The sequence below is a fragment of the Squalius cephalus genome, assembly GCF_949319135.1.
Source record: "Squalius cephalus genome assembly, chromosome: 22".
Classification (NCBI taxonomy): domain Eukaryota; kingdom Metazoa; phylum Chordata; class Actinopteri; order Cypriniformes; family Leuciscidae; genus Squalius; species Squalius cephalus.
Window position 1 is genome coordinate 3,235,995 of NC_137143.1, and position 14,695 is coordinate 3,250,689.

Sequence of the window (14,695 nt, forward strand, 5' to 3'; positions counted from 1 at the left end):
GTTAGGAATAGTTAGTGCAGTGAGGTCTTTTGTTTGAATAATAGTTAGGCATGTCCAGAACACAAGCAACGGCAAGAAAGCCTCATAATTGTGTTGTTTTTGTCCTATAGGATGCACAAACGCAACTGTGTTTATGTCATTGCTTATGGAAGCTAAACCAAATGTGCTCTTCTGAATTCAGTTACAAATGCTTCATGCCTGTATAGAAAATTGTATTTGGCAAAATAACTGCTGATGATTCGTCTTGTTGAGTGGAAACTTTCTAATGTTATATGTTTTGGCTGCTTTGTATAGTTAATGAACAATTGAGGAGAGTAGTAAGACATGCATTGATCTTATTCACGCATGAATGCACCAGCGACCTGGAATGGCCCATTACTGGACCATTATATGGCATGAGGTATACGAAATGTCTGACATGGACAATTTGAGTTGAAGATTTCACTGATATGATTTGTTGAGGCCAATATATCAGATGTTGTGATATTAAGCAAAAAATACTTACATTTAGCTAAACAACACATCATTACTAACGCTGGGATTTTGAATATACACATAATGCATAACATCCATTTGTGTCTGGCTTGTTGAGAAGAAGTGCTATCGTCTCTCAGACCTGACAGATGAAAACAATTCCACTTGCATTGGAGCAGAGACTCGAGCAATATCTATATGGCAGTTTTTGCGCACGTTTTGTACTCTAACATTGGAAGAATGAATATTTTGCCAGATCTGTGGCTGCTACCCACGATAAACACCGCAGTAAAACACAAACTGTGGCTGCCGAATCAGCTTTGAGTCTCGGCCTCAAAATACTGCTGTTATCAGAACAAATCTTTATTTATACTGTATGACATAAAGGCAATGACTCATAACACTTATATGAAGTTGATTGAAGATAAGCTAATTATTGGCACTGGCACAAAACTATAATTCTATATGCCACTATTACATTGAAATACTTTTGTAATTTTTATAAAATGTTTCTTGATCAATTATTTGGGCAGCCAGATGTTTAGACACTGTTGCACAGAAATGCAATATATATATTTTAATATAATAATGCCAACACTGAATTAAAAGCAGAGTAATTTCCGCTTTTTGACTTTTAAATAAAAAGGTAGTAGACCGTACACATTGGATATTGGGCCGTAAGCTGGGAGTGTTCTGAACACAGCCGCTGTATTGTATGTCTGACTGCAGTTTGGTTTGTTTTCCTCTTGGCCTGATGACAGTCAGAGATTTATGACATGGCTGACCGGTGCTGGGTTCGGGTCAACCACAGAGTGCAGAATAGAAACAAGCCTAAATTTGATCAGAAGTCGTAAAGAAAAACTGCAGAAACGTTTTTGCAGTCTAACTATTTTTCAAATGTACATTATTTAAAGCTGATGCCTTTTGATTTGATGATATAAAGAAGAGATTATCACTTGGAACCGTTGCAATGAAACTGGTTCTTGATTTGACGCTGCGGCTGCACGGCGGATATAATGGGTTTTGTTTTTGAAAATGAAAGCTTTAGTGTTGCTTTCAGCCCTGATTTCTTATCTTTTTCTAATTTGTTTTTGTTGTTGTGGAAATTTTCATGTATTATTGATATAATTATCAGCAGATGCAGCTGAATGTGATACAGACATAATTGCTTGCATTGAATGTTAATGGTCTTCGGACTGAGAATAGTCCTGACAGTTTTGACTGATTATGATCACCTGCAAGAAAAAGCTTTCAAAAAGCTTTCGTTTGAAAAATATATTCAGTGATGAAGTCAAATCTGCACATTTCAGTAGCATTGTAACTTAGGGAAGACCTGGCTAGTTGTCACTGTGAATATCTATCAGGGTAGATTTCTGTATAAACACACACATTAAGTTTTGTGGTAATTTACCACAACATAAACCTGTTGTTTATCGATACTTTGTTTGAAATATGAAATAAATGTAAAAAAGAATTTAAACAAATGCATTAACGTGAACTTAAACGATTTATTTTACAGCCTTTGTTAACCTTTGTCAATGTAAGTTAGTATAAATATAATTGCTCATGTTACTCAACCAAACTACTGATGAAACATCAAAACATAAAAAATGTAAAAACCGGCATAAAAATACCAAACCCTTGTTTTGGCCTGAAGTAACAGAAATTGAATGATATAACATTATAATATAGATGCAGTTGTTATTTTTTCTTTTATACGACCTGATATTTAAGACAAATATCCTGTTATTAGAACACAATATATCCGTTCAGTTAAAATACGCCTTCTCTGAATATTTGACCCTTGCTCTAAATTGTTTAACCTGGATTGAATTTTCCTCATATGGAACTTCAAGCATCTGTTATCTATAAATAAGAGAAATAAAGTTATAGATATTCAGCATGTGAAAACTGCACCAGCTTTCCACATTCAGTCTTTATATCTCAGAATCTCACAGTTCGGCTCATTTGTGCGAGTGGCATGTGGTCTCGTCGCAGGGTCTCAGGTCACGTTCCCCATGTGATGCTCTTATTCCAGAGTTTTCCGTGTGGCCGAGCGTTTCCCCTTCGACGAGCGTTTCCACCTCCAGATCCTCTGGAACGCCACATGTGATCATAATATTACAATAGGCTTATGGTCTCAGCACACGCCTGTGCGAGGTGTCACACTTACGGGACACCCGGGGCAGAAACAGTGCCAGAGGCGTTTGATTTCTATTGCTGGAGTTTCTTCAAAATATTTTGTAATATTGTTCAAAGTTTCTTGCTCTAAATGTCTTTTTTTGGTGAACCATTTCCACTTGCTCTCTGACTGTTTTTGCTGAAGTGTATATAAGATACTAGTAATATTATATAAGATAATCATCTTAAATAACAATGCAGTAGTGAATGAGTGAGGTGAATGTCACATGTTTAAACTTAATTATGAATAATGAGGGATTGAAGAAGCTTCCTGTGTGTTGTACTGTACATGGGTTTTGCAAGCTATGTTTGCATTGGATTTTTTAAAAAGTGGTTGATTTAGCAAAAAGAGTAGAGGACTTGTGGCACCCGTCCCAAACACAGGTTCTGAATCTGGACTAAAGAACTTTCTCCTTTTGTTTACCATTTAATATTGTTGTTTGAATTATTTTTTACTTATTATGTAATAATATTATGAATTATACCAGGCAAAGTTGTTATATAGTAACTATGGATACGAGGGGAACAGAATTACACTTAAAACGGGCTTTTTATGTATCGCTCACATCCGATTTATCAGAATACAGATACTAATAATGTTTCCATTGCACACGATACTGTCGTTCATGTCAGTTTGCTGATTCGGTTCCCACAGACATTCCAATCCTGGGAATACCAGGACATTTTACATTTGTGCTCTCCAGGCCTGAGAGATCATGGAAATGAACAGAATCTTTAAAAACTCATGGAAAAGCAATGGAATACACAATAATTCTAGTTATGCTCTGATCTAAAGGTTTTCATTGCTAAAAAATTGCATTGTTTGTGTGAGTGAGAGAGATTTCCTTTCCTACTTATCTACTAATCTCAAATATTTGGAAAAGTCTGGGAAATTCATTGGGAAAAAGGTTATGATGTCATAACCACAACGGTTTCAGGACAGGTCGCTTTCACAGTTTACAGTAGTGTCAGTATATGGTCTACATGGACAGTACAGTAGTGGCCATAAGTGATGTCCGGCTCAGGACAATTGATATATTCACTCTTTATTCAAATATTATCAACAATGTGTTAAAGATTTTGTAAGAAGTAGTTGTGCTTTTATTTGTCATAATAATGCATTGAAACATGCCAAATTGTGCCAACATCATTTTTTGTCATTCAAATAAATTATAAATACATGCAAAAACAAGAGAGAACCATTGAAATATTAATAACTAATTATGTTGTATTCAATGCTTTTTCATCTGAGTTTTTGTTTTCCTGTTTTTTTTTGTTTTGTTTTTTGCATAGTAAATAGCATAGTAACCTATAGCTGTAGTTTGCCTTTTTTCCCCAAATAATTTTGTCAGATAAATGTTTTGTTCTTCCATCATATTTAAAATATAAAAAATCAATATTTTCCAAATATTTTGAACTTTAATTGAATATCTCCTCCAGACATCACTTTTCAATACCTACGGTATCTCAGTTTATGCTCATTATTTCATAAGAGCATGAAGACTTCTGTTTTCCATCATATGAACCCTCTATGAACCTGGACAGATGTCTTCACAGTCTCTGCATGGTTTCTGTCGAGGAAATGCACTTTCTGTCATGCTAACTCCTCGCATTGAGGTGTCTAAAGTTCTGTGTAGACTAGCTGACCTCCATATTCTCTTCTGCCTCAAACGCTATGGGTGGTTGCTAAGGTGTTGCTAGGGGTTTCTCAGTAGTTGCTTGTAAGTCTACCCGTTTTATCCTCTGGCAGGTGAATATCATATGTCTGATCACAAAATAACTGTATAATTGTCCTCAACAAACCAAATGATTTGAGATATCATTAATGTTGTTAGCACCCGTCAAGTTTAATAGGTTAGGAGTTTGTTCTCATCACTAAAAACCTAAATATGGTAAAAACTAAAAGTCTAGTCAAACGTCACTAACGAGATTCCCAAATGCTTCCCACATATTTCATTATTCAGCCCTAAAACCAATTGGTTGATTCAGAAGTTGACGTGTTGAACTGCTCAAACAAACAGAGCAACTTTCAAGATGTCAACCTATCAATATAGTTGACTGAAACTGGGATATGAGAATATATTTTAACAACCAGAAAAAACATACACACCTCGATAGAAACCCTGTGTCATAGCGTAATAAAGCAGTGAATTAGCGCAGCGCCGCTGATGTGTGTTTGTGCTGGCGCTGTATTGATGATCTCATCAGTAATCTAGACGTTCAGGGCTCATTTATTGTTTCAAACTCTGCTGCGTTGCGTAACCTTTCTGCAAAAACACGTTCGCTCATTTCTGCTCAATAATCTGGAGACTTTTGGTCTTTTTTCACTCCACGCCCAGTGTTTCTGTCCAGTCCAGAGCGGATGAGAGCTCAGACACACAAACACAGCTCATCCAGTGACTCAAAGACTAACACATGACTGCACACTCATGGACACAGCCATAATAAAACCATAAACTGCAATATTTAACCAATTGTGGACGAAAGCAAGAAACAAAATGACCACAGAATGATGCATATGTTACATGAGGTGAAAACAAGTCATTTTCCATGTACCACCGTTTTAAAAATAACAGATGCCATGTGTCACCACAGTAAACTGTTATATTCTTTCGAAATATGTTGCTTACACTATGAACGGGAATTCTTGTTCAAGGGCCGCAACCATCATAAACATTGAGAGGGACAGTTTTCTGTTCACAGACGACCAGTGCGGATTCCAATGCAAACGGTGAAAGAATATGTGTGTATGGTTGCGTAAGTAGCTTATTATTTATTATATAAACAACCGGTTTACGACAGGAATGTTAAACGACCGACAATAATATTGTCAAGCTGTGTTGTTGCACTTGCAGGAATCAAAATCCAAAGAAAGTTTATTCTTAATTATATTTTAAAAATTATATTTTTAATTCACCAACTGAAATACAGGAATTCATAGGAGAAAGCACTACACAACAACTAAACACAACTAATACTGGAACAAAGAACTACCTCAAACTGAGGGCTTTTATTCACAGCAGACAAAGGGGATAATTAACGAGACACGTGTGAACAGAAAACTCCAATCAATCAGTAACCTAGGAAACAAACAGAGGATGACAGAAATAATTAACAAGCTAGAAAACTGACCATGAAACTAAGGCTACATTTACACGTGGCTGGTTATTTTCATAAACGGACATTTCACCCTCTCCGTTTTCAGAAAAGTGTTCGTTTACACAAACCCGTGTATATGCCGTCAAGAGCATGCCAAACCTGTAGGTGGCAGTGTAACGAGAAGCTCAAGCCCATGTTAGCCAATCAGAATCCCGAAAATATAGGTCGCACCTTTGACGCAGTGCAAGTTCTGTCGCATACTGTGACGTCGACTGCCTAAAACTCAGTTTTTCTCAGTTTACATGTAAACGTGTTTTTAGTTTAGTTTAGTTTTTAGAAAGAATCGTTTTCAGAGGCGAATTCTCCGTTTGCGTGTAAACGAGGGGCACAACCGAAGGGAAATGTCTCCGTTTTTCAAAATAACCATGTACGTGTAAACGGGGCCTAAAACAGAAAACAAGACACGAAGGCAAACTCCAAACATGAACAAACAAACTCAAAACGTGACAAATATCCAGTGATGCAAGCTACTCAACCTTATCAAATGTTGCCATTTTGAACAGAAAACATGCTATCATTTACATGATTCAAGGAATTCATAACTGAATGCGTATTTAAAAACAACAAAAAACTATTTGCTAATAGTTTAAATTTAATTACTTGACAACTACAATTAGACCTAACACTTCTTTTACCTTTCTTATTTCTTTTTATTTCCATAAATCCTTTTTAATCCATTAATTAAAAAGTCTGGTAACACTTTAGTTTAGGGTCCAATTCTCACTATTAACTAGTTGCTTATTAGCATGCATATTACTTGGATATTGGCTGTTTATTAGTACTTAAAAGGCACATATTAATGCCTTATTCTGCATGATCATATTCTACATCCCTTAATCCACCCAATACCTAAACTTAACAACTACCTTGCTAACTATTATTAAGCAGTAATTAGGTGTTTATTGTCCCACCAATGTTCAAGATATGGTTACAGCTTTGCTATATGGTACAAAATGATATCTAGCATTTTACATGGAGATTTTGCAAGCACTGTAGGTTGTTGTTTCATCATCTTAATGCTTCTGTGATCTTCTCTCTCTCAGGTCCTCATAACCGTGTGTCGCGGTGTCCTCCCAATGAACATCAGTGTCTGGGTTCAGACCTGTGTGTTCACCTGAGCAAACTGTGTAACGGCGTCCCCGACTGCTCTGACGGAGGAGACGAGGGCCCGCACTGCAGAGGTAACAACTACACCACTCACTCATATACTCATATACAGTTCTGCTTATCACACATCAATTTTAGCATTATAAATACGATAAATATTGGTAATATCAGTCTTTCTGTAGAAATGAAGCTTGACACAGAAACAAAGTTAAAACTTTATTAACTCACCCTCATGTTTTTGCCAACCCATTACATCTTTGGAACGCAAATTAAAATATTTTCAATATTCTCACATCATTTTTTTTCCATCCATTGAAAGTCCTAACAACTGTGACCTTCATAAAAAGATTGTAAAAGAAATGCAAATGAATCGAGCGGTTTAATCCAAATCTTCTGAAGAGACGTGATAACTTTATGATGCAGCTATTTAAACAGCAGCTCAAATGTCCTTGCAGTTTTCAAAAGCTTGGACTTTTCATGAATAGACAAATATTGTGTCGCTGTGTCCCAATTCACACTATGCCCTAAACATATGCACTCTTTTTGTGAAGAAAAGGTACATACTTTTGAGTGTGTAGCAGAAGAGTTTTGGGACATACTACCACATGATAATTGTGTCTTAAAGGGATAGTTCACCCAAAAATGAAACCCTTAAGACATCCTAGGTTATGACATTCTTCTTTCAGACAAATACAGTCAGAGTTATATTAAAAAATGCCCTGGCTCTTCCAAGCTTTATAATGGCAGTGAATGGCCGTTTAAGTTTTGAAGTCCATTAACCCTTTCACACGCAAGTTTAAAATATTCTGGCTGACCCCCCAGCGTGAGTTTTTCAAGGCGACCGTTATTTAGAACATGTCACTTTATGGTTTCCATGGTGACGCGTCATTGCTTGTCACGTGACACACCGCAGCAGCAACAGCGCTGAATGAATGATGATCTGCTTTTGTCATTTTTCCTTTTTTATTCAAAATATTCACAAATTTGTTAGCTATGGCATGAAATATATGATATTCCGATTGTCAAATATATGCAAGTGGAAGTGTTTTGTTGTTTAAACACCTTTATAACGATTGCGTTAGATCACGCTACAACACGTGAATTCATCCACTTCTCCCGAAATACATAAAAGTACGTGGCTGGTGAACTGGGAGAAGAATAGGGTAAACTTTAAAGTTACTTACACAATGTGTATCTGATATGAATAAAACGTGTCGAATTTTAATGGAAAAGATTATTATTGCCTCTTCCATAGACATCAGTGTATCATAAAAGTGCTTCTATCCATCATGAAAGTGCATCTATCCATCATAAAAAGGGCAACAAACTCAAGCTCTTCCAACATTTCACTTTAAAAATTGATGTTTTAGACTAATTCGTGACTGGTGTTTTTTTTGCTCTATCCTCTGCGCTTCCGCGTTCGTCATACGTTGTGCGTCAGGTCAAGGGTTAGTCTTCCGCTGTAAAACACTGCGTACAGCCGTCTGGCGGAAGATAGTTACAGTATTTTAGTTGATTAAGTTTTAAATATGGATATTTTTCACTTCAGAAAGCCTTTGTTAACCCGCCAGAGCCATGTGGAGCACTTTATGATGGACAGATGCACTTTTATGATGGACAGATGCACTTTTATTATGGACAGATGCACTTTTATGAACTTTGGCCATTCACTGCCATTATAAAGCTTGGAAGAGCCAGGACATTTTTTAATATAACTCTGATTGTATTTGTCTGAAAGAGGAATGTCATTTACACCTAGGATAGGTGAGTAAATAATGAGCTAATATTCATTTTTGGGTGAACTATCCCTTTAAAGAGACAACTCTGTTATATACAGTAGTTATGTGCAAACTGTCACCGTAAACTAAACTGTCAATCATCTTTACACAGTTAACGTCCTCATATACACACTCCACATTTCAGTTAATTTCATTATGCTATTCAACAATTCTTCCTACTGTATTGAGAGAAAAGAAAAAGCAGGTTGATCTGCCAGATGTGGGTCTTTCATGCGGAGAACTGTGATGCACTTAATGATGCACTTAAAGTCGGCATGAAACAGAAATTGTGATTGTCTTTTCTTCCCTATTGTGTCGTATATCCGAGTGAAGCGGCTTCTGGAACAAGAACAAATGTGGGCGGGGCTTGAGTTTGTCTCTGGGGAATTGATTGGGTGGGTGTGGTTTGCTATTGGTGGATCTCATGTGAGTGACAGGTTGCCCCGCCCTCGTCATCAGAGAAGAGAAGAGATGTGGGGATGAAGTTTTTTTTTTATTCAAGATTACCAGGAACATGAATTTAAAACAATAATGTGCACCGATAAATCATTTATAATAAACACTGCAATTTTCCATAAAAAAATAACAATGGTCAATTTTGGAGTTCATGGTGACTTTAAAAGTTATTGGCCAAAAATATCTTTACGAAAGTTCCCAATGTTGTTGCAGGTGAAATAAATACTTTTCATTTGGCTCGATATTGACATAATATAATAATATTATTATATGTTTTGATATAATCACTCAAACTCCTTTATTTAAACCTCTCTACTTAACTGTCATGGATCTGCACTTTTAATTCCTACCGGACAAAAACAAACAAAATACAGTGATGCTAGAAATTTAAGAAGTACTTAAGAATTTCCTGAGTTTCTACATAAATCATATCTAGATTGTGATCAGATCTTTCTATCAATAGATGGAAGGAATTCAGTTAAAAATAATATATAGTATATTTTCTCTAATTTATCTCCGGAAATTATGCAGGAGTAAACATCATTCCTGGAAAAATCTGTGAACCTCCAGGATTTTCTGTCCATTTTAAAACATAATTGGATTCAGGCGTTTCAATTGTTTTAGTGGTATAAATCTGGTGTGAGTTTAGCAGCTCTGCTTCACAGAAAGAACATAAACCTGGATCGTCTCAATCAGAATCTGGACCTCATCACGCCTGGTTTTGGAAACTGCCATGCCTCAATCAAAAGTTCTTAATGCTCACAAGGCTGGAAAAGTATTTGTGAAGAGATTGATGTCCATCAGCTAGATAGTGTACAAAGAGAAGAAGTTCGGCTCCTCTGCTCCTCTACTGAGGAGTGACCGGGCAGAAAAATCACTCCATAAGCGCGACATATAATATTCCAGGAGGTCACAAAGAACCGCAGGGTAACAAGGATCTACAGGCTTCTCTTGCACTGGATAAGATTCATATTCATGAGGCCATCAGACAAACACTGAAGAAGAATGATGAGCACAGCAGGGATTCTGCAGAGAAGAGGAAGACACTTCTGTCCAAGAGGAACACTGCAGTATAACCGTTGCCAAATACCACATGGATGAGCCAGAAGACCATTGGAAAAATGTATTTATTAGTAGTTTTGAGTCAAAAGTAAAAAAATAATAATAATAAAACATTTTTTTTGGTTTAAATAAGAAACATTCAATTTGGACAAATAACACACATGTGATATATAATAGCAACTGCTTCCCAAATGTAAAGCTCACGGTTATTAGTTTTAAATAATTATGTGTTATTAAATAATTTGCTGCCTCTGGACCAGGACTGAGTGCCATCATGGATGAATGAGTATTGAGTTATCTGAGGAAATTTCACTCTCGAAGGAAGAATGGCCCAACATTTCTCCAAGCTGTGATTTTTTTCCCCTCCAAATAAGTTAAAGCGTTCATGAAATGCATTTTCAGATCTTTATATTATGTTTCCGAAGGTTAGTTTATGACCGTAGCAAAGTTTTTTGGCGCCAAATATATGTAAAAACAAGATTTTCCATCCTCCTTTTCACTCTCTGTCAAGAACACTACGTTTCAAGGTGCGTTACTTCCAGAAACACAAGAAAACGCCCACTGTTGTGGTTGGTGAACTTAATTGCACGGTCTCCACATAACCACAGATCTACAGTATATACGCATTGCATGAACTGCTCGGGGACATATTGAACTTGACTATACAATATATTAATATTCAACTCAAGAAAACATGAATCCGTGTATGTACTGATTTGATTAGCAGACACTTGCTCTCTTAATAGTGTTAAACGCTGGCTTAACGTTTGATGTGCTAAACAATTCACTTTCTTTTTGAGTGAATCATTGTATGATTCACTTAACTAATTTGGTCAAAAACACTATGGGCCCTATTTTAAGGATCTAAGCGCACTGTCTAAAGCGCAGGGCGCAAGTTCACTTAGAGCGTTTCCGAATCCACTTTTGCTAATTTAACGACGGGGAAAATGGTCGGCGCTCCCGGCGCATGGTCTAAAAGGGTTGTCCATATTGTCTTAATGAGTAATGGGAGTGTTTTGGGATTTACGTGCGTTAAACCAATCAGAGTCTCATCTCCCATTCCCTCTAAATGCCAGTTGCGCTCACGCCATAGCAGTTTCGCTATTTACATGATGGAATTTGATAGTGGAAAGACCGAAGCTGTCTGTAATGTAAAAAGGACAATGTAATCCTTTTAATTGTAATATTTGGCATGTTTGTGTGCTGCTGTGTGTCCCTGTATGTGTAATAAGCAGAGTGTACGCGCGTTGTGGACCCGCCTATAGGCGCACATTACTAACACGCTCATTAAATAAAAAAATATTGCGCCATTGACTTTAGACCAGGTTTCAGTTGGTCAATGGCTCAGTCTATGTCTGTTCCTCAAAATAGCAACGCACCAACAATGCGCCTGAACACACTCGTTTTCAGACCAGCAGCCCATGGGCGCACAAATGGGCACAAATGCATTTGCTATTTAAACAACGTGGCCGCAGGACATGAAAATGATAACTGCGTCGGGCTGAAACCAGCAAAAAACACTTGCGTCGCTCCTGGCGCTGCATTGCACCGGGTGTAAGATAGGGCCCTGTATATTCAGGAACTGATATATTTACTACTGATGCACAATGGTTAATCCTGCTTTGAATTTATTTGGAATTTTTTTGTTGGCAGATCAAAAATACACAAATTGACTGGCAATATGTACAGCGTTACTCAATATTAACTTATTGTTAATTAAACTGTTGTTGTAAAATACAATATCACACACACAACCATGCTGTCGGTTGGAGCATCAGGACCCCTAAATACAAAGTTTTATGAGTTTTTTATTTTAGTTTTTATGTAGGTTTTTTATAGGACTTGGGCAAAGATGTGAACTCAATGTACAGGTCAAATAGTGTATAAAAGGAAAGGAAAATTCATAGGCTTTTCAAATGCAGTTAACCTTGATCTACCTATTTTAGCTTCACCCCCATATGCACACACACACTCTCTCTCTCTCACACAGCTGTGGTGTCTCTCTTTATGCATGAATCTAGCGGGTGATCTCCAGTGATGTGACACAAACCCGTCTGGACATGAACACACTGGCGAGGTGATAGAGGACAACAAACCAGAGGAAATCACTGGAGAGATACAGACAGAAACTGCTAGAGTTCAAGATTTATTCTAGGTTAATTACAAATCTAGGGTTAGATCACCTAATCAAATGTTATTGCCATTTACAAACTTGGCATGATTCACATCAGATTTGAGATCAGGGACAAAAAATGACACTGGTTCTGCATGTCTTGTGACTGTTCACTAAAAATCAGCAGGGTTTGAAATGAACACCCGCCAACCTGTCAAATGCAGGTGAAAATCCATAATGCATTTTAACACATTAGCCAATTTGGCGGGTTATGCTTCATAAATGATGTTCTATTACTTTGCCTGGCATAGCTATCAGAGCCCTTTCAAACATTAGCAAAACAACGTGTAAATAGGGTCGCAGACAGACGCTGCGCAGTGCCATGGCTTTAAAATTTGTGTGATTGACTTTCATAAAGCTGAAAGCAATACAATAATTCAGAAGCAGATTTAATAATAAATAAGCTGTATTTAAATCTAAGCTGTGACATTGATAATATCCTGGGTCTTCCAAGCCTTTAATGGCAGTGAATGGCCGTTTTAGTTTTGAAGTACATAAAAGTGCATCTGTCCATCATAAAAGTGCATCTGTCCATCATAAAAGTGCATCTGTCCATCATAAAAGTGCATCTATCCATCATAAAAGTGCATCTGTCCATCATAAAAGTGCATCTATCCATAATAAAAGTGCATCTATCATCATAAAAGTGCATCTGTCCATCATAAAAGTGCATCTGTCCATCATAAAAGTGCATCTATCCATCATAAAAGTGCATCTATCCATCATACAAGTGCATCTATCATCATAAAAGAGCATCTATCCATCATAAAAGTGCATCTATCCATCATAAAAGTGCATCTATCATCATAAAAGTGCATCTATCATCATAAAAGAGCATCTATCCATCATAAAAGTGCATCTATCCATCATAAAAGTGCTTCTATCCATCATAAAAGTGCATCTGTCCATCATAAAAGTGCATCTATCCATGATAAAAGTGCATCTATCCATCATACAAGTGCATCTATCCATCATAAAAGTGCATCTATCCATCATACAAGTGCATCTATCCATCATAAAAGTGCATCTATCCATCATGAAAGTGCATCTATCATAATAAAAGTGCATCTATCCATGATAAAAGTGCATCTATCCATCATAAAAGTGCATCTATCCATCATAAAGTGCTCCACACGGCTCCGGGGGGTTATTAAAGGCCCTTTGAAGTGAAGCCATGGGTTTTTGTAAGAAAAATACCCATATTTATAACTTTATAATCTAAAATAACTAGCTTCCACCAGACGACAGTACGCATACTACGCAAGTCGACTTGCACCACAAGAGTAACCCAAGATGTTGGATGTGGGATTTAGGATTTAGGAGTAGTGTAAGCTCGCGGTTTAAACAAATATGGCTGTGAACAAAACTGAAACTCCTCTTCTATTATATAGAAATCATCAGACATATCTCTTCAAAATTGCTAATTCGCGACTGGGGTTTATTTTGCTCTTTCCTCTGAGCTTCTGCGTTTGTCATTACACTGTGTCAGGTCAGGGGTTCGTCTGCCACCGTAAATCGATGCGTATGGCCATCTGTCAGAAACCAGTGATTATAGTTTATAAAGTTTTAAATATGGGTATTTTTCTTACACAAACGCATCACTTCGCTTCAGAAGGCCTTTATTAACCCATATGGCCATATGGATTACTGTTATAATGGATGGATGCACTTTTTTGGGCTTCAAATTTTCACCAGTCATTCACTCCGATTATAAAGCTTGGAGGAGACATGATATATAACTTGAGATATTAGAAGAATGTTATATACACCTAGGATGGCTTCAGGGTGAATAAATCATTTGCTAATTTTCATTTTTGGGTGAACTATCCCTTTAAGTTGGCAGTAAAAATCACTCTCCAACTGTATGGAAAAGAGCATCTGCAGTGATTGATATGAGTAAATGTTGACAATTTCTATTTTATATTTCTTTTGCACCCTAGTTTTAAGCAATACAATAATAAATATTCATAAAAAATATATTTTTTTAATGTAACACATTTTACTACAGTCCTACTCCAAGTCCCTGTAGCTTCACACCGATGTGTCCAGTTTATCCTGAGGGATTGCTTCAGTTTTTATTAAGTCTTCATCAAAGCTGCTGGTTTTCAGTGGCGACTGCATCACTCTCTCATCATCAGGTGTGTCTGAGAAGATTCAAGAGCACTGGCTGAAATATCATCAAATAAAGATTCACACTTAAACATTCATGGTGTTTCGTGAGTGTGCATTGATGAGCGAAGATTGCAGAGGTCTAATGCTGCGTACTGAACGCACACATGACCTGAAGGATCTCATCGCAGAATGT

At 36.9% G+C, this 14,695-nt stretch overlaps 1 protein-coding gene across 5 annotated transcripts in view; it reads left to right on the forward strand.

Annotated features, from left to right (window-relative positions):
• Positions 1-14,695, forward strand: part of lrp1aa (low density lipoprotein receptor-related protein 1Aa) — a 192,062-nt gene that overhangs the window by 43,205 nt on the left and 134,162 nt on the right. For all 5 annotated transcript variants that reach the window (XM_079857280.1, XM_079857281.1, XM_079857282.1 and 2 more), the window contains exon 3: positions 6,858-6,995. In XM_079857280.1, coding sequence (XP_079713406.1) covers positions 6,858-6,995 — 138 coding nt within the window. The remainder of the gene's footprint in view (positions 1-6,857; positions 6,996-14,695) is intronic.